At 45.7% G+C, this 24,875-nt stretch overlaps 2 protein-coding genes across 6 annotated transcripts in view; one reads left to right on the forward strand and one right to left on the reverse strand.

Moving 5' to 3' along the window:
• Positions 1-24,875, forward strand: part of LOC138742700 (mediator of RNA polymerase II transcription subunit 12-like protein) — a 404,210-nt gene that overhangs the window by 137,641 nt on the left and 241,694 nt on the right. For all 4 annotated transcript variants that reach the window (XM_069897449.1, XM_069897451.1, XM_069897452.1 and 1 more), the window contains one exon: positions 1,665-1,847. In XM_069897449.1, coding sequence (XP_069753550.1) covers positions 1,665-1,847 — 183 coding nt within the window. The remainder of the gene's footprint in view (positions 1-1,664; positions 1,848-24,875) is intronic.
• On the reverse strand, positions 10,069-18,046 carry gpr171 (G protein-coupled receptor 171). 2 transcript variants are annotated; one of them, XM_069897458.1, is made up of 2 exons: positions 17,904-18,046; positions 10,069-11,211 (listed from the first exon to the last, which is right to left on the reverse strand). In XM_069897458.1, the coding sequence occupies exon 2, from the start codon at positions 11,166-11,168 to the stop codon at positions 10,209-10,211; it is 960 nt and encodes a 319-aa protein (XP_069753559.1). In that variant the 5' UTR covers positions 11,169-11,211; positions 17,904-18,046; the 3' UTR covers positions 10,069-10,208. The 2 variants fall into 2 exon arrangements, with proteins under 2 accessions (XP_069753559.1, XP_069753561.1); XM_069897460.1 differs by lacking the exon at positions 17,904-18,046 and adding an exon at positions 15,113-15,127.

A 24,875-nucleotide genomic window follows, 5' to 3' on the forward strand; every position in this document is an offset into this window, starting at 1 on the left:
CGTGTATGTTTTCAACTCCTAGGAGCTGTTTCCCAGAATTTTACTGCCAGTGCACTGATTTTGGATTATTACCATTCATATATTCAGGGCCACCCCAATTTTTTGGTGTCGGCTAGTGGCTCGCTGGCACTCAATTCACACCAGTTAATGTGCAAGAACATTATCTTTCAATGCAAGATATCAGTCAATAAAACTTCCAGAAGATCCTGAGAACTTTGCAACAATTTCTTGATTTTCTGCACCAGGGGGATATCAGGCATTTGATACTCTTGCTCATGCCCTTTGACATCCTGAGGGATTTTCTTCACCGAAACATGCTGTGTTTAAAGTTAAACAGGTCTGCAAATGCTGGGGTCTTGTGCAAAACTCAGAAGGTCACGCCAACATCCAAGAACAATGCATAAACATGCTGGAGAAATGAGTACAATCCACTAATGTGATGGAATCGCGAAGGGCCCAGGCCTAAATTGTTGGTTATGCATCTTTACCTCCTATGGACACCACAAAATCTGCTGTGTTCCTCAGGCATATTGTTTTTTTTTAAACTGAAAAAAAGATAGTAGAGTCAATATTATAATAATCGTAAAATGAGGCAAATATCTTGTTGAAAGCTCCCTGTGGCATTCTGAGAATGTTATTAAATCAATTGTATTTATGCGCTGGATGGGTCACGTCTCCAGAATGGAGGACCATCGCCTTCCCAAGATCGTATTATATGGCGAGCTCTCCACTGGCCACCGTGACAGAGGTGCACCAAAGAAAAGGTACAAGGACTGCCTAAAGAAATCTCTTGGTGCCTGCCACATTGACCACCGCCAGTGGGCTGATAACGCCTCAAACCGTGCATCTTGGCGCCTCACAGTTTGGCGGGCAGCAGCCTCCTTTGAAGAAGACCGCAGAGCCCACCTCACTGACAAAAGGCAAAGGAGGAAAAACCCAACACCCAACCCCAACCAACCAATTTTCCCTTGCAACCGCTGCAATCGTGTCTGCCTGTCCCGCATCGGACTGGTCAGCCACAAACGAGCCTGCAGCTGACGTGGACTTTTTACCCCCTCCATAAATCTTCGTCCGCGAAGCCAAGCCAAAGAAGATTTATATATAATCAAGCTGAAAGTGGCATTGAAGCAATGGGATTGGCGCTAAAGAAAACTCGCTCTGATCTGGTTCGGTCCCTTCTATTTTGGAGTCCAGAAAACCACTATGTTACCAAAAGTACCATGAAAATCAGGAGGAACAAAATGTAACGGCTTCTCTCGCGATGCCCAGATACCAGTTCAAATTTTATATCGGTAGGGCTGAGATCGAGAACATACGCTGATGCTTGCGGGAAGTTGGTCAAGTTGAACAACAACACATTGTTGATTTGTTTGCATCTTAAGTAGTGGCATTCAGGAGATGAAACTTGGATTTGTACTTCTGTGAAAGACACTCAAGGATCATTTGCAAATACTTTGAGCTTGCCAAGAATTAGTATATTTTTTAATGACAATCCTCCACGAGGAGCCCATTGTGCTGAGAAAAGTTCTCTCATCCAGTGTCATAAACACAATAGGCAGATTTTAATTATTGTCAATGAAATGTGACATGACTTGTATTTTCATGTGTAGGCTGGTTCTATTATACAAATTCATGATTTCCTTGCTCAACTATTGTGTCTGCAGATTTTCTCTCCAATGGCTGGGGATTCTTTGGCTTCTGAGCACAATGCAAATCTTTCTTTGGAACAAAGTGCCACAAAAGATGAAAAGGCAATGAGGAAAGACAAGCAAAAAGAACTGATCTTCCCGTGCACTTCCGAGCACCCTCGACACCTGCAATATGCCACCCACTTTCCCATCCCCCAGGTAACCTGTAACGCTTAAAACTGGAAAGGAACGTGTTAGAGTAACATTTGCAAAGGCAGCTCACAAATGAACAGCAAAGAAGAGCCCGTGATTCAGTTTATTAACTTGAGAATCGGTACGATGATCCTTGTTCATTTCATGGTGTTAAGTTCTGGCTTTGTTAACGTGTAACAAAATCTATTTCATCTTTGAAAACTGACTTAAAACTATTTTGTTTTGTGTTTTTCTTAAAAGCAGTTTTCTTATGGCAGATCACTTCGCAACAGAAGTTTGTCTCATAATATTGGGGGATGGACAGAATTTGGATTTCCTTTTTTTTACAAAAAACTGCACAACTCTGTGGAAACATCCTTAAATCCATGGTTCAAAGCTAATGATGGTCATGGAGTTGCTCAAAATAGTGTTTGGAGATAGCATGGACTCAGTGACATGAATGGCTTCTTGCGTTGTAAAGAAAGTACAACCCCTGGTATCCAGCACCTTTGGGGATTGGTAGATGCAGGATGTGAATTTTCCGGTTGCTTGAGATTGCGTGTTGCGTGATCGCTGAACTAATTAATGATGAGGTACACTAATTTTAAATTATTGTACTTTTTACCTATTTATTTTCCAGTATGTGTTTTTTGCTGGTTGCTTGCATTCCAGATAACAAGAGTTTTAATGTATATAGAAATAGAGAAGAATTTAAGTGATTTTAAATTACTGGTCCCGAACCTCAGGTCCAGTCATTGATCACACCTGGTTACTTTAGTTTCAATTGAAATAAAAAGGTTGTTTCAACAACAGCAATAATGAAACTATTAGCTTGTCGTAAAACGCCAGTTGGCGCACCTGTAGCTTTCAATGAAGATGATCTGCCAACCTTCTCCAGGCTGGCCAAGATCTCAAAGTCATTCTCCGTTTGCTGCGTTCTTAGTTCAGGCTCAATGAGGGATGGACCATCAAAAGAGATGGTGCCAATCGCATCCGCATAATTTATCATTGCATGACGAACTAATTGATTGTAATAAAACACTAGAGCAGTTGTTGTGCAGGTGAAGAGAAAAAGAATTGTTGGCAATATCTCCAACTCTTTATAAAATCAATATGAATGACCTCTTGCATGGGGCCAACAATCGAAAACAGAAAAGATTATGCTGGCTTAAAAATAAGTATCTAATTTCTTGTTGAAAGATTGTGTCCCCTTTCATTTGTCCTTGCTGTTTTTCTTAAATCGTTGTTTTTTAATTAAAGGGTTTTACTGTTGGCATATTTGGAAGTAAACATTAGTCATAATTTCTCCTTCACACGGAACTGTCCGAATTTATACATCATTTATGTTCTGAGAATGTTCCTTAAAATGTTTTGTGAAACAAAAAATACATATTTGAAGTGTCAAGTTTTGCTCGTAAACGCGGAGACTTCAAGATCCCACGAGCAACAATTACCATATTTAACCACATACAGGACCTGCTGGAATATAGAACCCCCCCTACCCACCATTTTTAGCCTGAGATTTCAGGAAAAATTTGTTTTAGAGTATTTTCCTTCACTCACCTTGATGGAAACCCTCCAGCCTTGCATGGCTGAGATGACGAAGCCTCCTCACACATGAGCAACAGCAGCGAAGTGTCCTCCTGCCCGCTCCATGCTGAGGCTCAGGCTCCCCCCCCCCCCAACACTGTACAGATGCCGATTGATTAACAGGTGCCCCGGGACCTGCCGGTGCACAAGAAAGAAAAGCCAGGGCATCGGGCAGGACCCAGGCCCACCATCTCAGGGAACAGACTATCGACCGCTTGCTTTGAGGGGAGTGCTGGGCCTGGTGATCAGGCTCCATGCTGAGCCTTTGTTCGATGAGCAAGGCCTCCCGCACAGATTGAATGATGCACGTGGGTGGGTGGCAGTGAGCAAACGACCTGTTGAGGTGATTTTTTTTTGGGAGGGAATAAAAGTGGGGTCCTATATACTGTCAAATATGGTAAAGCAGTAATTTATCAGTTGATTTGCATTTGGGATAGGATGGGCTTAAATGTTGGCCAGGACATTGGAATCTCTTCCCCTCTTGTTCTTCTGGTGGGATATTCTTTTGATCCATTGCATCAATGGCAAAAACAGCAGGGTTTCCAGAAACTGTAGGAATGGGCCAGATCACATGGATCTGCAGAGGAAACTTGATTATATTTTGGACTTGCAAGCCTGTGTTCATCCCAGCTAACTCATCCCAACCCAGCCCTTGGATCTGAGTGCAGTTTGTATCTGACCCCGATTCTAACTTCATGCAAGGGGCATCACGGTTGGCGTATTGGTTAGCGCAATGCTGTTACAGCGCCAACAATTGGGACCTGGGTTTGAATCCTGTGCTGTCTGTAAGGTGTTTGTACTTTTCTCCCTGTGTCTGTGTGTGTTCTTCCTGAGGACTTTGGTTTCCTCCCACCACATAAAACATACCAGGGTGTAGATTAATTGGGTAGCATGGGCTTGTGTGCCGAAATGGGCCGTTACCGTGCTGCCTGTCTAAACATTTAAAAAATTCTCGTTCTAGCATAGCTCCATTCATTTGAACCTTTCTCAACATAATAAATTCATTGCAACATTTTGATTCATTCCATTGGAAGATTTTTTAAGGTAGTGCATTCAAATAGATAAATGATTTAATTAATAATTTAATGATTTTTAAAAGTTTGATGAGAAAATAAAATTCAGAAGGGCTTGATAATGTGAGCAAGAGCTCAGGATAAGTTGTTGAGAGGCATGACTGCTGCTCAGGGCCAGCCTGTTGCACTAGTGGGGCATCTGCAGAACCAAGGCCTCGGCGTGTTTGGGAGATGGATGGCCAGAGGGGCAAAGTAAGCAAAATCCATTTGAACATGTATTGTATGTAAGGTAATCTTTGCACCCTTTGGACAAAAGCATCTGACTTTTTAAAAATGTTTTTTAATTTTTCACACTATGAACCATTTTGACCAAAATACACATAAACCTTTCCCTCTTGAATATACAGTGTCATTTTTTTCCTCTTCCCCCCCCACCTCCCTTTCCTCCCTCCTTCCCACCCCCCTCCCCACCCACTGGCATCTGACTTGTTGATCACCTCTTTTACCCCTCAAGATACTTATTTGAATGAGTTCTGTGATGTAATTCCACTCTTAGTTCTATCTACCCATGTCTGCTATCCATAGAATGAGGTTGATGGTCAGGGGTACTGTGAAAACATTTGTGATTTGACAGTTGGCATGCAAATAGAATAGTGCAATGTTGCACAGCTCTGGGAATCCAGGTTCAATTTTGACCTTGGGTGTGTTCTGTGTGAACTTCACACATTTTCTCCGTGACCAAGTGGTGTTCCTCAAAGTGCTCCAGTTTCCTCCAAGATCTCAAAAAGTGTGAAGGGAACAAATTGGTGAGAGTAAGTTGGCCTTTGGTGGAAGTGGATGGGGTTGTGAGAGAATACATCACTGGTCCAATTCCCCCTCATCATAATTGGACTGTAGCGGCAGCTACACTGCTAACTGAAGAATCACACAACTAGACGGGTTGAGTTCAGTGAGAAAACTGATTTATTGCAGGCTGCCTGGCTGGTCTTATACTCCCAGCCCAGACCTGGCTGAGAACCGTGCTGGTGGGCTCTGACATCACTGGGACGTCACGTGGGTCGCCAAGCGTGGGCTTCTGAGCCCGATGCCGAGTTCGGGAGGAAATCCCCGACGGTGCCATTTTGGCCAGCTGCCCCGCTGTGTGCGTGACAAGTGGGGCCGGTTTGCCTGCCTAATGGTGTACCACCACACAGCCCCCCCTAGAACCAGTGCCAATGTACTTTTTTGCCAGGTAGCCTTGCTTCTTGGGTTGGGCCACAACTACTGGCTCAGTGGGGTCGAGGTGGGCTGGCTTCCACCGTAAACAGTTTCCCCTTACCACCGATGTCAAGTGTGAAAATGGATCCTGAATTCTGGATGACTTTGTACGGCCCTTCGTATGGTCTTTGTGGAGGTGATGTGGATGGGCCCTGGCTGATAAAAACGTACTCTGCAGAATACAGCTCGCTGGGGACGAAAGAGGCCTGAGTGCCATGTCTGGGTGGCAGTGGGGGTGTGAAGGAGTCCAACTGGGCCTGGAGGCTGGTAAGTAGACCAGGCAGTGACTGCTGGGGGTTGTGAGGTGTGTTGATGAACTCACCGGGTAGGGCTAGCGGTGCATCGTAGACCACCTCGGCTGATGACACCTGTAGGTCTTCTTTGAGTGCCGAGCGGATGCCCAGGAGCACCCAAGGCAGCTCGTCCACCCAGTTGGGGCTAGTGAGGTGGGCCATCAGTGCCAACTTAAGGTGGCGGTGCAGTCTCTCAACTAGCCCATTGGCCTGTGGGTGATAGGCCGTGGTGTGATCTAGCTCGATCCCCAGCCTGTTGGCGAGCTGTTCCCAGAGCGCAGAGGTGAACTGGGTGCCCTGATCACTGGGGAGGTGGTGTGGGACGCCGAACCGGGTAACCCAACTGTTCAAAAGCACTCAGGAACAGGAGTCCGTGGAGTCATCTGGCATCGGGATCGCTTCGGGCCAACGAGTGGTGCGGTCTTCTACTGTGGAAAAAGTAATGGTTATCTCGGGAAACGGGTAAGGGTCCAACGATGTCCACATGTATGTGGCTGAAACATTCCCAGATGTGTTCAAAATCTTGTATGGGCACTCTAGTGTGCCTGTGTACCTTGGAAAGATGGCAATGGGTGTAGGTTCTGCCCCAGTCTGCATTCTGTTTCCTAAGCCCGTGCCAGACGAAATGTTCTGCCACCATATGGACCATGGACCTGATGAAAGGGTGGGAAAAATCATGGATATGGTAGAAAACTTGCTTCCGCCACTGCTGGGGAACCACTGGATGCAGGGTGTCCATGGAGAGATCGCACAGGATGGTGCCCTCACCATGAGGAGTTGGGAGGTCCTGGAACCGCAGGCCTGTGATGGCAGTCCTGAAGGTCTGCGTCTCCTCATTGGACTTCTGGTCCTGGGCAAGCTGGTCGAAGTTGTGGCTGTGTGTCAGCTCGCAAATGGCTGGTCACGAGAGTGCGTCGGCGACCATGTTGTCTTTCCCCGCCTTGTGCTGAATGTCGGTGGTGAACTCCAACACGAAGGTGAGATGACACTGTTGGTGGGCCGACCAGGGATCTCTTGCCATAGCGAGCACCTGAGTGAGGGGTTTGTGGTCGGTAAAAATGGTGAACGGCCTCCCCTCCAAGAAAGAGTGGAAATGACGCACCGCCAAGTACATGCCCAGCAATTCACGATCGAAAGCACTATACTTGCGAGTGAAGGAGTCGCCATATGCAGGTCGGTGCATGGTGGACAAGCAGGGTAGCCTTCGTGAGGGCATCTTTTGTGGCTTCGAATGCCCTACCGGTCTCTGGAGTCCAGGCGGGTGTCTTGTCTTTGGCCGCAATGAGGACGAAGAGCAGCTGCATGATGCGCGCAGCGCCTGGGATGAAGCAGTTATAGAAATTGACCATACCCGCGAATTCCTGTAGCCCCTTGAGTTTGTCCAGGTGTGGGAACTCCCTAACTGCAGCGACCTTCATAGCGGCAGGTGTAGCTCTTTCGGCCGTGATGGTATGGCCCAGGAACTGCATGGACTCTTTCCTGAACTGGCATTTGGCCGGATTGATCGTTAGGCCGAAGTCGGCCAGTTGGGAGAAGAGGGTGCGCAGGTGAGACTTGTGTTGTGCCCGGTCTCTGCTGGCGACAAGGATGTCGTCGAGATAAATGAATACAAAATTCAAATCCCTGCTCACTGTGTCCATAAGGCATTGGAAGGTCTTGGTGGCATACTTGAGCCCAAACAGCATGCGTAGGAACTCGAATAAGCCGAAGGGGGTGGTGATGGCTGTTTTGGGTATGTCCTCGGGATGCACCGGGATTTGGTGATACCCGTGCACCAGGTCGACCTTGGAGAATACCCTCGCACCATGTAGGTTGGCCGTAAAGTCCTGGATGTGAGGGATCGGGTAACGGTCAGGTACTGTTGCATCATTAAGCCGTCGATAATCTCCGCAGGGGCGCCAGCTGCCGGAGGCTTTTGGGACCAGGTGGAGTGGTGAGGCCAAAGGACTGTCAGAGCATCAAATGATCCCCAGCTCCTGCAGATGTGAGAACTCTTCCTTCACTATTTGGAGCTTATCTGGCGGGAGCCGGCGTGCCTTGGCATGGACTGGTGGGCCTTCGGTGGAGATGTAATGAAACACCCCGTGGCGTGGTGAGGCGGTGGAGAACTGCAGCTTGAGGAGGGATGGGAACGCGTCCAGAATACACTGAAACTCATCCTTGGGCATGCTGACCATGGCCATCTGTGGCTGCTCTGTGCAGGAGGCGTTGAGGTGAACAGATTGGAAGGTACTGGTATCTTCCAGTCACCTACTTCGAATGTCAACCAGGAGTCCGTGGGCGAGGAGGAAGTCGACACCCAGGATGGCGGTTGGGAGGGACGAAATGGCGAACCTCCACGAGAACTTCTGCTGGCCAATTTGGAAGTGGGCGGTCTTGTCTCCATACATTCAGATCTCTGTCGAATTTGCTGCATGCAGGTGAGGTCCTCGAGGATGGTTCTGGGACTCGATGGCTGTGGCCAGGATGACACTGATCTGGGTCCCGGTGTCGACGAGGAAGCGTCGGCCGCTGACTGAATCCCGCAGGTAGAGAAGGCTGTGTTCTTGGCCAGCCGCTGCAGCCATTAACAGCGGCCAGCCTGCTCGTTTCCCTGGAACGAGCAGGACTGACGGCACTTTGGAGCCTTGGCTCCCCAGCACTAGTGAAATAAGCAGAGGCCTGAAGTGGATGGTTTGCTTCTGGCTATGCTCTTTGAGGCCCCTGCAGGGGCCGGGTGTTCCACCCCAGTGCTCGAGGAAGGCTAGGCATAGTCATACCCATGACTCGTAACCTGCTGGACTGGTGAGCCCTCTGGAAATCATTCGAGCCATTGCTCCTGAGTCTTTTGAGCGACCTACCTAGGGTCAATGAAGCTCTCCTGGGACAGTAACAGCTGGATGGCTTCAGGGAGATGGTCGAGGAAGATGCGCTTGAAGAGTGGGCAGTTGGTGTGATCGCCCATGAGCATGAGCATCTTGTCCATCAACTCAATTGAGGTTTTTCCCCCAAGGCGTCGAGGCGCAGCATCCGAGCAGCACGCTGGCGCCTGGAGAGGCCGAGGGAGCCGGTGAGCACCCGCTTGATGGTCACGTACTTATCTTCCGCGGGTAAGTGCTGAACGAGGTGCAGCACTCGTTTGGCAGTGGCCTGGTCCAGGGTGGCGGCCACATGGTAAAACTTGGTTGAATCCAATGAAATCTGGTGGAGGTGAAACTGAGCCTCTGCGTGGCTGAACCAGGTCTCCGGCTCCTGAACCCAGAAGTCAGGAAGCTCGATGGCTATAGCGCTGATTGAAGGGTCGTTCATATTGGGTTCAAAGATGTTTGAACCTGTCGTGGTCACCAATTTGTAGCGGCGGCTACACTGCTAACTGAAGGAACAGATGGGTTGAGTTCAGTGAGCAAAACTGATATATTGCAGGTTGAGAACCGCACTAGGGGGCCCCAACGTTACTGGGGCATCATGTGGGTCACCAAGCGCGGTTTTCTGAGCCCGGTGCCAAGGTCGGGAAGTAACCCCTGACGGCGCCAGTTTGGCCGGCTGCCCCGCTGCGTGCATGACAAGTGGGGTCGGTTCGGCTGCCTAATGCTCTGCTCTGCTTAGAGCTAGCATGATCTTGATGGGCTGAATCGCCTTCTTCCACAACATTGCATATATTTAAGATACTGCAAACATTATGACTGTTACTCTTCAGGATGTCACTGAAAGGAAAATAATTTTTTTTGTGCTAAATGACACCAGGCCATTTATAATAATTTGTCAAATCAAAATTATGCACTCGTTTAATTAATTTAAAAAAATTAGTCATATAGCATTGTAACAGGCCAATTTGACCTTACGAGTCTGTGCCACCCAATTTACACCCCAGTACATTTTTGAAGGCGGGAGGAAACCAGAGCCCTCAGAGAAAACCCACGCAGACACGGGGAGAATATGCAAACACCTTACAGACAGCGCGGGATTTGAACCCAGGTCCGGTCCCGATCGTTGGCATTATAAAGACATTGTATAAAATGTCTAATGAATTCCACGTCGCATTGAATGCAGAAAAATGGAAATCCAGTTGACGATATGAACTAAACTCTCTTAATAATAGGAAACATTGAACCAATCTCTGGTCATCGTTTATAATTTCTGCATGGACACAATTTATAATGTAAGATTTCTACATTTTCAGAATGAAATGTCGAGATAGATGTTGAAGGTGTCCACTTTAGTTGTATGGAGTTCAGCTCTTCTCCTCATAACCTTGTTCATTCTCCACTCTCTTCTTCCTCTTGGGACTGTTTAGTTGATCCAAATGTTTCTGTGATTTTTGATCGGAATGATTTGCAGAGGTAAAAATACAAAATGGGGTCAAAGCAGAGGTTAAGAACTGCCAAAAGAAAGGTGGATTCCTTGGCCAGAAAGAGGGATCTCTGCAGATTGCAATCTGTTTTTGGTTTGTATTGGCTTAGAGTGTACGGTGTCCGAATAATGTGGTACGGCACGAAGCAAATGATGTAGATGCCGGTCAAAATCAAAATATGCCTCAGAGTTTTCTTCGTGCCATTTTGTGCCTCCTTGTCCTTGTTTCTGTGGAGTTTTTTCACTAAAAGAAAGTTGGAGGTCAGGATTACTACTGAAACATTCATGAATACAGTTATGCAGATAAAATTAGTGAAGACATGCCAGTGCAGTCCCATGGTCCTCTTGATTTCCGCGCACTTCAACAAAGGCTTTGGGTCTATGATTTTGATGGGGATTGCCATGTTAGGTACCATCAGCAAGAGCACCATTCCCCATATAATGATGGACATCATCTTTGCAAAGCCTGGTTCCTGTATCCGTTGAAATCGTGAACTGCCAGAGAGCTGAATGTATCGATCTATACTCACAAATCCCAGAAATATAATAGATGCATACATGTTAATGTACATGAGGCATGCTGTGACCTGGCAGTGAAAGATCTTCAAATTCCAAGGGGCAATACCCAAGTCCACAACAATCTTGAAAGGGAGAGCCAAACTTAACAAAAAATCAGCGGTCAGAAGGTTAATTAGGTAAATGTTTAGGCACCTTTTGGCTCTCCTCTGTTTGCTAAAAACCCAAAGTGCGATGCAGCTCCCAAAGATGCCGATCAAGAAGATTAGGTAATAGACATAAGTGAAAGGTTCCATATTGTTGTTCATTGTGCACTGCTTGGTCAAGTTATTCGATGATTTATTACTCATTGCTTTGCTATTTCAAACAAACATCCGAATCCCAGCTTTAGATCTGAAACAAGAAGAGAAGACAGACTGAAACTAATGTTCTGGATTTGCTTGAGTCAAATCAGAGTGATGTATGGAGCAGGGGTTGAGGATTGTCTACATTAGCCATTCTCAACCTTTTTCTTTCCCATATATGCCCCCCCCCCCCCCCCCCCCCCCCGGGCCCCCTTGCCTGTGAAGCAGTCAAGTTTTGGTTTCTTCCGGTACTTTTCTCCTATTGAAATATATATGATACGTGACGCAAAAAGAAAATAAAGCTTTTATAAAAATGTGCTGAGGGGGACAGTAGAGCTCATCCTCTTGAGAATGGCTGGTCCAGAGCAGCCATTCTCAACCTTGTTTTCGCCATGGACCCCTTAGGACTCCGCCCAAAGTTTATAGGCCCCTTCCCTGTGAATCAGCTGTCTAGTTGGTTTCTTCTGTGTTTCTCTCCCTCCGATGACATCAACATGAAAAAAATGTTTTGTGAATTCAGTCCAGGGCCCCATCCACCTTTAATGTGCTGTGCACACCCCCCCCCCCCCCCACCCATTCAGAATGGCTGCTCTGGAGCATTCCTAGATGGCACATTCAAAAGGTTCCCTGCTACCTTGAGGGAATACTGTCTTCTCTTTGACCTCTCATCCTTGCCTATTGACTTGCACCCATCAGCTGTCTTGCCTTTATCTATTTTGCTATTTGCAATCTCGTAAAGTTCTACCACAACTCTCAAAGAGGAGAAGCTTAGAGGAGATGTGTGCGATAGGGTTTTTTTTACACAGAGTGGCATCTGGAACAAGCTGCCAGGAGTAGTGATGGAAACAGGCATTTAAGAGACCATGACAAATGCATGAATGTGCAGGGAGAAAGGTTATGTGCGTCATGTGCAAGCAGCAGTTTTAGTGTAATTTGGGCATCACGTTTGACATAGACATCGTAGGCTGATGGGCCTATTCATAGAATATTACAGTGCAGTACAGATCCTTTGGCTCTCCATGTTGTGCCAACCCATATATTCCTTTTAAAAAAAAAAGCTAAACCCACCCTACCCTGTAACCCTCTATTTTTCTTTTATCCATGTGCCTGTCTAAGAGTCTCTTAAATTCCCTTAATATTTCAACCTCCACCATCATCCCTAGTGAAGCATTCCAGGCACCCACAACTCTGTGTAAAAATAAACTTGCCCCTGATGTCTCTCTTAAACCTCCCTCCCTTCACTTTGTATGGATGTCTCTCTTAAACCTCCCTCCCTTCACTTTGTATGGATGTCCTCTGGTGTTTGCTATTCCTGCCCTTGGAAACAGCTCCTGGTTGTTCACCCTATCTCTGCCTCTCATAATCCTGTAGACCTTTATCAAGTCTCCTCTCATTCTTCTACGCTTCACAGAGAAAAGTCTCAGCTTTATAAGAATTGTTTTCCAATCCAGGCAATATCCTAGTAAATCTCCTCTGCACCCTCTCCATAGCTTCCACATCCTTCCTATAATGAGGTGACCAGAACTGAACACAATACTCTAAAGTGTGGTCTTACCACGGATTTGTAGAGTTGCAACATGACCTCTACTCCTGAACTCAATCCCCATATTAATGAAGCCCAGCATCCCATAGGCCTTCTTAACTATCCTTTCAACATGTGTGGCGACCTTGAGGGATGTATGGAGTGAACCCCAAGGGCCCTCTGTTAATCCATATTCTTAAATAACTGACCATTAAGTAACCTGTACTCAGCCTTTTGATTTGTCCTTACAAAATGCATCACCTCACACTCCATCTGCCACTTTTCTTCCCAAATCTGCATCCTGTCTATATCCTCTTGTAACAGTTGACAACCTTCAACTCCTTCTACAACAACTCCAACCTTCATGTCATCCACAAACTTACTGACCCATCCTTCTCCCTCTTCATCCATTTATAAAAATCAGAAAGAGCAGGGGCCTCATAACAGATCCTTGAAGCACTCCATTAGTTGCTGATCTCCAGGCAGAATCCTTCCTTTCCACCACTACTCTGCTTTCTTCCTTCAAGCCAATTTTTTATCCACACGCCTCATGACTTTCTGGATGAGTCTCTTGTGGGGGGCCTTGTCAAATGCTTTGCTAAAATCCATGTAGACCACATCTACCGCCCTACCCTCCTTAATTTCTTTTGTTATCTCCTCAAAAAACTTGTGTAGGCTCATGAGGCACAACCTTCCCTTCACAAAGTCATGCTGACTATCCTTGAGTAGATTGAACTTCTCCAAATGCTCATAGATCATATCCTTAAGAATCCTCTCCATACTGAGGTAAGACTCACCAGTCTATAATTTCCAGGATTCTCCCTATTACCTTTTTTTAAACAAGAGGACTATATTTGCCATTCTCCAATCTTCTGACACCTCCCCTGTGGCCAAAGAGGATTCAAAGATCATAGCTACTGCCCAAGCTATCTCTTCTCTCACTTCCCACTGCAACCTGGGGACTTATCAATCTTGGTGTTTTTAAGAAAATCCAACACTTTCACATCCTTATCTCCACATTGTACAGCACACAGGCCTGTTCTATTTTGACCTCACCCTGATCAAGGTCCTTTTCTCTTGTGAACACTGGAGCAAAGTATTCATTTATGACCGTCCCAACCTCCAGGCACATGTGGCCTCCTTTATTGTATAGCAGCCTGAACTTCATTCTTGTTACCCTTCTGTTCTTCACATACTCATAGAATGCCTTGGAGTTCTCCTTCCTACATGCCAAGGCCCCCTTTAAGGTCACCTAAATCCTTTCTGAAGCTCCTTTCTGGCTATCACATACTTCTCATGAGCCCTTCCTGTTTCCTGCTTCCTATATTTAACATATGCTTTCTTCTTTCTCTTGACAAGTTGCCTCACCTGTTTTGTCAGCCATGGTTCTCTTTTCATACCATCTTTTCCTTGTCATAATGGAACAAACCTATCCTCAACGCAGCACAAGTGGTCTCTAAACTTCCTCCACTTTAGTTCTGTATTTTCGTCTTTGAACACGTTTCCAATTTTCTGTCATGTTCCTGCTTCATCCCATTGTAATTAGCCCTTCCCCAATTAAACATTTCCCATTTTGTCTGCTTTTATCATGGTCCATAGCTAAACTAAAGCTCAGGGAGTTGTGGTCACTCTCACCAAAATTCTCCCCCTCTGAGAGATCCACCACTTTACTGGGTTCATTACCCAGTACTTGATCCAATATGGTCTTTCCTCTCATCGGCTGGTCCACATACTTTGTCAGGAATCCTCTTGAACACACTTGACTAATTTAGCCCCATCTATTCATCCTGCGGTTAGGAAGCTCCAGTGAATATTAGGTAAGTTACTCAATGCTATGATGTACTGACCTATGTTTGTCTTCACCAAACCTTTGCGTGCAAACCATACTGTACATTTTGAGTTAGAATAAACTCCAGCAAAGTTCCCCCATTACTCACTCTTCTCATTAGCAGCTGCCTTGTTTCAACCTACCAGAAACTCGAATTACTGCAATAGCTTTGCAGAAGTTTAAGCCCTATGAAAGGCAATATTAGGTCATTCTCAACACCCTGTTATCAATGAGCAAGTAAAGCTTTTGTCTACAGATCACAGAGCTTCTCTTCTCATTTGAGAAGCACTTTGTGGTTTGGCTCATGAGATTCCCATACTGTTGTTGGAGGAATTCAGTGAGTCGGGCAACACAAGCGGGAGGAAAAGTCGATGAAGGGTTCCAGTTTGAAACATCGATAATTAATTTTCTCCCACGGGTGCTACTCGATGCTCTGAACTCCTCCAGCAGATTGTTTGTTGCTCTAGACCAGCCTTTTTTCTTTGACTATGCCCCTCTAAGGACTCTGCTCAATGTTTAAGGACCCCCCCTTCTCTGTGAAGCAGTCAAATTTTGGTTTTTCTCACGTGAGGTGAAAAGAAAACAAGGCCTTTACAGTACTTAAGTGTGCTGTGGTACACAGGCGAAGTCCGTGGGGCCCTCATTGAGAACGGCTGCTCCAGGTTCCAGTCTCCTGTGTGTGTCTCAAGCCATTCAGAAGTTTTCCTTTGGAAGTCTTCTGTTTTAACCAACATTAAAACTACTCCAACCCCATTACACTATTTGCATCTGTACATGAAAGTCAGTAAAAGAGCTATAAACATTGAGGTCACTGCTCTTCTGAGAATGAAGGAAGTAGACCTGCCTTCAGATAGCATTTTGTGGTTGCAATAACAAATGCATGAAAGCAGAAGCCATTTCTCAAATGGGGCAAAGGAATTTGTTTGCTGAATTGCTTACTGATCGTGGGGTCAGTGGCTCAGTTTGTGCTTCTCCTCAAGGGTGTCTCGAGTTGTATGGAATTTAAAGGAACCCTTCAGTCCATCATGCCGAGGCTGAACCTTTTGCCCATCATGTTTTTTGTAATGAAAAGCTTATGGAAGGGGAATTGATTTTCAGAAAAAAAAGATTCTTTTGGAAATATTTGAAATGGATGCAAAAACAAAGATATTTGGCAGTGTGCTGATGCCCCTTATTGGGAGTCACGGCCTCTTTGTGTAATGGAGATGTTTCGCATAATTTGCATGCCACGTGGAGATGCATATTAGGTAGAATATGATCCTTAAAGTCCTGAAAATCCGCTGATCCAACACCATGCTTTGATTGAGTCTTCTTAATCCGGTTATACTGGCCAGGGCTACTTCCATACCCTACACCAGGGGTGGGCCAAACCACGGCCCATGAACCCCATGTGCCTCTTTGACACATCGTGTGCGGCTCGCAGAAATGCGTTGGCTGGGTCAGGAATCACACATCATGTGTCAAAGAGCCGCATGTGACCGCAGACTCTGGACTAGGCATCGGCTGTCTGCCCACCGGAGCTCCCGGTGCCCTGACCAGGGACTTACCACCTGGTATCGGCCATTCACTTATCCAATATCCTGACACCACAAATGATACAGATACAGTAGTTACTGCAATCAAAAGTATGCATGAAATAGTCAACCCCCTAAATTTTATTCTAAAAATTGGACCATTAGTTGCATATGTACAGAATATGTACTTTTTGATTATTGAAACTAATACAAATTATCCATTTAGAAACTACATATATTAAATATTATAATGTACAGTATATGTATTAATATTTCTATAAATTTTTGTAACAAAATGTGCATGCAAGAGGAGAAAGTAGATGTAATATTTTTTCACGTTTTGCGGCTCTCAAACATCTGAAGTTTATCGTACGTGGCTCTTCCGTTAAGCAAGTTTGGCCACTCCTGGCCTACGCTGACAAATTTACTTGGACCACCATCCTCCCAACACACAACACACAAAAAAAAACTTCTCTTCATGCATTTAGGGAAATAATGCAGCAAACTTCTATATTACTACGTTTGTGAGAAAATATTTTAAGAGTAGCTCCTGCAACTGAAATTGTTTTAAAATTTATTAGACATCCAGCATCGTAACAGGGCACTCAGCCCATGAGCCTGTTCAGGCCAGTGATACCTGTTGACCTACACTCTCGGTACATTTTTGAACAGTGGGAGGACACTGGAGCCTACATGCAGACATGGTAAAAACATACAACTCCTTACAGACAGCGTGGGATTTGAACCCCAGTCCTGATCACTGGCGCTGAAAAGGCATTGCGCTAACTGAAATTTGCCAAGTCATGGATCTAGCATCTTTCACAATAAGAAAGATCAAATCTTGCCACTTTAGAGTCATTGCGGCAATGATTAAGTTGTGAGGCAAAATTTGAAATTCAGGCCAACCATTATTTTTTCTCCATTTTTCTTTCTCTACTAAATTTCTTTTGGCATTCTCCCAAAATGTATCGCTATCAATGGAAGCAGACGTCAGGAGTGAGGTATCGTAAATAGGTGGCATTCTTACATTTGTCAGAAGTAATCAGAGATAAAACACAGGATCCTGTTGACACTGTGGTTAAGTGAAAAAGCACACAAATACCAGAGAAACACTCAGCAGGTGAAGCAGTGTCTTTGTGTAGCAAAGGTAAAGATACATCACCAATGTTTTGGGCGAGAGCCCTTCATCAAGGTGTGGGGGAAACACGAGAGATGTTCAGAAAGACTGGTCGCGTATTAGGAGATCGCTTCGCGCAGCACCTCCTCTCCGTCCAAAATGGGGGCGAACTCCCCGTAGCTAACTACTTCAATTCTGAGTCCCACTCTCAAGCTCACATGTCTGTCCATGGCCTTTCACACTTCCCCACCCTGACCACCCGCAGATTGGAGGACCAACCCCTCATTTTTTTGTCTGTGCACCCTCCAACACCAGGGCATGAACATTGAGTTCACTGCATTCCACTAATCCGCTTGCCTTTTCCCCCCTCCCCCCACTTTAACTAGTCATCCAGTTCCTACTTCTTTTCTCTCTCTTCCTAGCCAAGACTCCTCCCTCAATCCTGCAGTCCTCCCCCCCCCCCCCCCCACCTATCATCTCCCACCCTCACCATCTCCCCTCCCACTTTTGTTTGGACATCTCTCATGTTCCCACAAACTCAAGCCCAAAAATGTTGGTGATGTATCTTTATCTTTGCGACATAAAGGCACTGTTTGACGTGCTGTGTTTCTCTAGTATTGGTGTGTTTTTTCACATTTGTGATTGACTTCTTCCCCTTTTTGAATATTCAGAAGATAGCTTGTGAAGAAACCATCCTGGCACATGAACATTCTTAAACAGCTTGATGCCTTCAATGCAACAAGAAAAATAAATTTTGTACCTGATTTTTGAAAGATTATTCTTGGGCGAGTTCGATCAGCCAGGTTGCGTGGTTCCTTGAGAAGTGTTTGTACAAAACACTTTCAATATGTTTTGTGATGAAGCAGCTGAATTGCTAATGTTTTCCTTTCATTTGAAGACTGGTTTGCTGAGGGATGTGTGGTTTGTTCGAAAATGTGTTGATTGACGTTGATGAAACCAGATTTTAAAGAGCTATCTGCTGGTGTGATACAATATTACTTTCTACATGCTTCTGACACTTTGAGAATTGATGCTTGACTATTGTTTTAAACCATTTGTATTTAAGAAAATTTTGAATAATTCTGAATTAATTTTTTGCATGAATTTGCTTCAGGAAGATATTTTGTGATGAGACTTTTAAAAATCTAATTATTGTATCTGTTACATAATTATAGTTTTGTGCAAGGGCTTAAATTTCCTTTAAAGAATTATGTATTCCAAACGATTGAAGTTTCCTCCCCTCTTCTCCTGAAGTTCAATGGTGGTCATGCCTATTATGGTTTTTAGACTGCAATGTCAGGAAAATTGATTAAGGTAATTACTGCCTGTGTGGTCATTCACACCGTGCTCCTATTTAGATTGCAAGTACCTGAGTCCAACAGTCCCAGTGGTTGGGAGGCAGTAGAGTGATGACCGTCAATGAATTTTTTCGGTACGATTTACATGGCAGGCTCCTCAACTCTTATTGTACCCACCAAGAATTAGAACGAACAGATTATTTGTACAAAAACACAAAATTGCCAGAGGAACAACAGGTCTCACACTATCCACAGGAGGTAAAGATTTCCAATCAACATTTCAGGCCTGTGCCCTTCATCAAGGGATGAGCAATAAACAGGAAGATGTCTAAATAAAAAGGCTTGAGGATTGGGGAAGGTGGGTGGGAGGGGGGAGGAACAGGTGCAAGGGGAGGACCACAGGCGTGGTAATTGGAGGACAGGAAAATAATGAGTTGTTTAGTTCTAATCAGATCATATGGGAATTGTGGGCAAGATCTGAAAGGGACTTAGAACAAGTCGGTTCTTTTCCCCCAAAATATCCACAACCTAATCAATGACCCAGCAGGTGACCTTGATCACTACAGATACTTACAAACCAACAAGAATAAACTTGATTTGATTTCCTTACTCCTGATGAATTTCCAATTGTCTATAAATTTCACTTCATCCAAATGGCTGATTCCTCGAAATATCTTATGTGCTTGTTGACTCAATATTGGCTGCTGAGCTGGGAAATGTTGAAAACTTAAGACAACTATCCTTGCTCTCTTTCCCTCTCTCTGTCTCTCGTTGAACAAATTAATATTTAGAACCACAAGATCAGAAGAATTTAACAGCAGCAGTAAACCACTCGGCCTGTCAGGTCTGCCTCATCATTCAATATGATTGTGGCTGATCTCTAGAACACGCCTCTTGTTTGCCAGTTCCCATAAGTGTTAATTCCCTTGTTTTGTTTTCAGAAATGCAATTGTTGTTGTTTACGCTTTCTGGGGTAAGACTCTGACATCTAGTCCTTGGGATTACGATCTATTCAAAGATGGTTGATTCGACCATTCTGGGCTTGAAAGTTCCTTTCGCACAGGCGACAGAGTTGTGGGAAAGTATCAAGATTCCTTTCTCAAGTTTATTATTACTTGATTATGTAAGTGCATCCCAACAAAACTGTTCTCCCATCTTTCATGCAAACACACAACCAGGCAAAACATGCTCCAACAAATGATTCATGGCACTACATATAGTGGAAACCTGATTTAATGCAAATCCGGATATAATGTGATGAGTCATTGGACTCGGGTGTCATGCTGCCCCCAGGTACTTGGGGCTGCCGTGAGCTGCAGGGACTTGGTGTTGCCTCAAGCAGCGGGAATGGTCAGTTTACTAAAACTTAATTTGTGTTTTAATTTCAGCTTTAACTACAACGATTTATTGAAACCCCAATTCAGCGTGACCCTGCTTTTTTTTTTGCGATGTGTTTTTTTCACCCAAACTATCGCTTATGATGGGGTTCCACTGTGCATACATATATAAAGATTAAATAAATATTGTTTAATATATAGTAGAGTCTTCTCCTTTGGGAGTCAACTGGGTTAACACAAAGAGTCCTCTACTAATAATAAAAAAAGAAGGATGGTTAGTATGAGCAGTTCTTTGGGTCATTCATCCTTCTCACTGCTCGTGGGAAGAAGCTGTTCCTCAGCCTGGTGGTGCTGGCTCTGATCCTCCTGTATCACTTTACCTACGGGAGTAGCTGAAAGATGCTGTGTGCCGGGTGGTAGAGGTCCTCAACGACTTTGGGTGCCTTCAGAAAATGATCTCAGTAGATCACATCGATGGGTGGGTGGAGAGGGAGTAAACAAAATACATTGCCGATGTTTGGGCTTGGGCCCTTTATCAACATGTGAAAAAAATGTTGGCAGGTGCCTGAACAAAATGGTAGTGGGGGGGAGCATGGTCCCAAAGGCAGGAGGTAATAGGGGAGATAAGGGAGGGAGGGCACAGCAACAAGCAGGGGAAGGACAGAGGGCTCTATGAATGGAAAGGGAAGGGGGTGGAGATGACAAAGGGAAAAGGAAGGGAGGTTGAATGGAAAGTAGGTTAAGAGAAGCCATTGTCATCCTATTGGACACTGGCCAGACAGAATAATAGGTGTTGCTCCTCCAATTTACAAGTGATGCTGGTGTGGGTTTTCCTCGTTCCATAACACCTGAAGTAGATTTGTCAGTTTTATAATGAACAGTGGACGCCCTGATATATACCTGCTCCTGGAGCTTTCCCTCTTGGCCCTTCTACTTTATGTGACAATATCCAGTTAGAGTTCACCTGTTAGACTGCTCTGGAAAGAATATTCTCACTTTATGAAGTGTAATGTGGTAAATTAACTTAATTGTGACATTGACTTGGTGAATTGTGGCATTACTTAATCACCAATTGTAGATGCTTGTTTTAGGACTGGGTTGAAATGATCAGCCATCCCTGAGGTCTGCTACTTTAAAATAATGATTTCAATTTCAAGTTCCTTATTATCATACAATTGTATAAGTACAACTAGATGATACAGTGTTTTCCGGTCCTCAGTGTAAAACTATGCAAACACACAGAAACATATTTACAAGCGATTTATGTGCAGCACAGAGATAAAAACAAATAAATACTGTTAAATAAGTTGTAGAGTCTCGGAGGGATTGTACGAGCATTTCACCAACCATTCAGCAGTCTCACTGCCCATGGGAAGAAACTCTTTCTTAGGCTGGTGTTCCTGGCTCTAATACTTCTGTATCCCTTTCACGATGGGAGCAGCTGAAAGATGCTGTGTGCGGGGTGGTAGGGGCCTTTAAGGATTTTGGGAGCCTTCTTCAAATCATTCCCAGCGGATCTTGTCGGTGGTGGGGGAGGGAGACCCCAGTGATCCTCTCTGCCACTCTTATGGTCCTGTGGAGTGACCTTTGATCTATTTCTCTACAACAACCGTACTGCTCTGTGATGCAGCCGGCTAGGACTCTCTCGATAGAGCTTCTGTGGAAAATTGACATGATGGCAGCTGGCCGCCTTACCCGCTTCAGTTTTCTCAGGAAGTGCAGTCATTGTTGCACATTCCTGGCAAGTGAGGCAGTGTTGTGTGTCCATGACGAGCATCCTGCCACTCAGTGAACCACCAGTGAAGCACAGAAGCTTAAAGTCATTCTGATCAGCATAACTCTGTATCTTGTGGCCTATTACTGAGCCACAGAGCCTGCATCTTGCAGAGTTCTTATTTAGATGTGTACAATAACCACACCAGCAGTGCGAGTATAAGACAGCTTTAATAAACTAATATGGACTCTAAGACGTCTTGTCTCTCTGCAGGATGAACCTGGAAGGCTAGACTGTAGCTCTGGACTGCTTTATAGACAAGGTCACCGGGATGACCCCTGGTGACCTAGTGGTGTAATTACATATCACCACATTCACCCCCACTATTCCCCCCCCCCCCCCCCCGCCCCTGTCCTCCTTCCCTGGTTTGTAAGTTCATAAGTCCAAAATTTTTTGTGGCTTCCGTTGCCTTCTGGACCTCCTCAATAGTGGTATGGGGGGGGAATGTGGTCTGCCTTTCAGCCTTTCTTGGTGGAGGTTTGGGAGTGGGAAGTACTAGATGGCCGTGTGGGCTGGGGATCCACTTGTGTGGGATTAGATCCTGCTATCAAGTCTAGGGTGGTGATATTTTGTGGGGCAGGTGTACCTAGGGTCCTGATTTCCGGGGTGGGTGGTATAGTCCTCTGGGGTGACTCGATGGATGACTTCTAGTGACTGCTGCTACACTCCTTGTTGATCTGTAGACATCTGTGTTTCCTCCGTGTTGTTCACACATCCGGCCAGCGCGAGATCCCTGGTGGCCACCGAGTCTTCTCTTCCATCTGGGAATGTGACAAAGGCGTATTGAGGGTTCACGTGCCTCAATTCCACTTGATCCACCAGCGGGTCCACTTTGTGGGGTCTGCAGTGCTTCCAGAGGAGAACATGTCCCGGTGTCATCATCCATTTAGGCAGTACTGTGCCCGTCGTGGCTTTCCTTGTGAAAGAAAAGATACGGTCATGTGGGGTCATGTTAGTGGCAGTACACAGTAAAGAATGTATAGAGTGTAGGGCTTCTGGCAACACTTCTTGCCATCTAGTAACAGGCAGGTCTTTTGATTTAAAGTCAAGAGGACCATTTTCCAGATAGTGGCATTTTCCCTTTCGACTTGGTCCATTCCCCCTGGGATTGTAACTTGTAGTGCGGCTGGTAGCAGTCCCTCTCTCGTGCAGGTACTGCTGTACTTCTGCGCTCATGAATGCAGCACCCCTGTCTGTGTGTATGTAGTTCAGGTACCCAAATATGCTGAAGATGGGTTGGAGGCATTTTATAACAGTGGCTACTGATACATCAGAACATGGGATTGCGAAGGGGAAACAGGAATATATATCTATTACCTTTAGGAAATAGACATTTCTATTATTGGACGGGAGTGGGCCTTTAAAATCGAGGCTGAGATCCTTTTATCAGGGTGGCTTTGTCTGGCCGGTAAAATTGCAGTTTGCGTTCCGCACAGATGGGGCCACTACAAGCGCGGGTGGAAGGATCTCCACAAGTCGTGCTCCCGATTGCCATGTACGTGCAGAATTCCCGACCACTCCAGAGCCAGGGAAAGCAGACACCGCTACCGTCACTTCCCCAGCAGTAGTTTCCCCAGTACCACGGAAACCTGACGCTACTGCTAGGATTTCCCCCAAGCCCGCTGCAAACATCCCAAAGCCAGAGACTCAGCCAACAGCCCCAAGCACCCAGGTTACTCCTCCAGCAGACACAGCCCCACAGAGGCTCTACCAGCAGCTCCCAGTACCCCAGGCCCGCCCTCGCTATACCTAAGGGACCAGAGACTGTGGCTTAGTCATGTGCTGCGACCAGGCAGGCTGGAGCTCGCTCAGAAATCCCGGAGCCGGCATGTACTTTGGCCGCTGGCAGAGATGCTTTCTGAATTACATGGAGGGTGCTGAGGCATCTGATAAAGAGCTATTAATGCTGCTGTTAGCCCAGCTGGGAGACCACCCTTACTCCCTTATACAGGATGCCAGGTCCTACCAAGAGGCAATGAGCACTTTACAGAGGCATTACAGTGAGGGGCATCGGGAACTCCACTCCCGGTACAGACTCATGACCAGGTCACAAGTAGGGGAGTCTGCCAGAGACTTTATACTCTCTCTGAAAGACCTGGCGAGAGGCTGCAACTTTAAAGCAGTATCAGCTCAGGAGTACGCAGAGGACCTTATTAGAGACAGAATTGTTGCGGGCGTACGGTCCACTGAGACGAGACATCGATTGCTGGAGAAAGGAATGGTGGGGCAAGATGAGGCAGAGACAATTGCAGAAGCTTTAGAAAGCACCAGAAAAGAATTGGAAGAGTACTCACAGGACCCTGGGGCTGGGACAAATGTCACACTGCTGGACTCTCTCGCCCCACGAAAGAAAAGTTTGCTGTCTCACAGGAATTCACAGCAGCAGCAGACCTTGAGGGTCCCAAGTACTTTTTCTGTGGACAAAGAAAGCGCCCCAGAGCCCACTGCCCTGCCAGAGAAAATGTCTGTTCCAACTGTGGAAAACATGGGCATTTTGCAAAAGTCTGCAGAAACCCAAGGCCACAGCCAAGGCCCATTCTCATGCTAATGAGAAGCGGGAAAGCTCTTCTTTCTCCACAGACAAACAGAAGAAGAAGAATGCCATGTGCAGCCAGCCATCTTGGACAAATGTCTTCAGGAGATAAATATGATGCCGAATACTATCGGATCAAAGGACACGCCAGACTTGGTTCCCTACGCATGAATCAGGCAAGTCCACACAATTTATCTGACGCCACTGTGTGCATCAAAATTAATGATGTGAGGGTAAATTGCTTAATAGATAGTGGAAGCACTGAAAGTTTTATTGACTAGGGGTTAGTCAACCGCCTTGCCCTCCCCACATGCCCAAGTGAGCCCCAGATCCTGTTAGCAGGCAGCAGCCTTGCGGCTGAAGTAAAACAGTTTTGCAGGGTTACTCTCGAAATCCAGGGTAAAAAATATGAAGGGTTCAATTACTACTACTCCCTCACCTCCGTGCCCCGATACTATTGGGGTTAGATTTTCACTGCCAGTTAGAAAGCATTACAATAGTGGACAACGGGCCTCACCCCCACTACACCTTACAAAGAAACAACACTGCAGCCTGTCTGTCCTGAACATAGAACCCCCTCCGCTGCTCACACACCTGACCCCAGAATGCACACCAATAGCGACAAAGAGCAGGAGGTACAGCCTGAGGGACAGAGCCTTCATTAGGACAGAGGTCTGCAGGCTACTACAGGAGGGCTGGAGAGCCCAGGTGGTTGTAGTAAAGTCAGGAGAAAAACTGCGCGTGGTAGTGGATTACAGCCAGACAATGAACAAATTTACACAACTAGATG

This window comes from Narcine bancroftii, chromosome 9 (assembly GCF_036971445.1).
Source record: "Narcine bancroftii isolate sNarBan1 chromosome 9, sNarBan1.hap1, whole genome shotgun sequence".
Classification (NCBI taxonomy): domain Eukaryota; kingdom Metazoa; phylum Chordata; class Chondrichthyes; order Torpediniformes; family Narcinidae; genus Narcine; species Narcine bancroftii.

Coding starts and splice junctions, on each gene's coding strand:
- gpr171 (XM_069897458.1), bottom strand. CDS start 11,168: ATGAGTAATAAATCATCGAATAACTTGACCAAGCAGTGCACAATGAAC.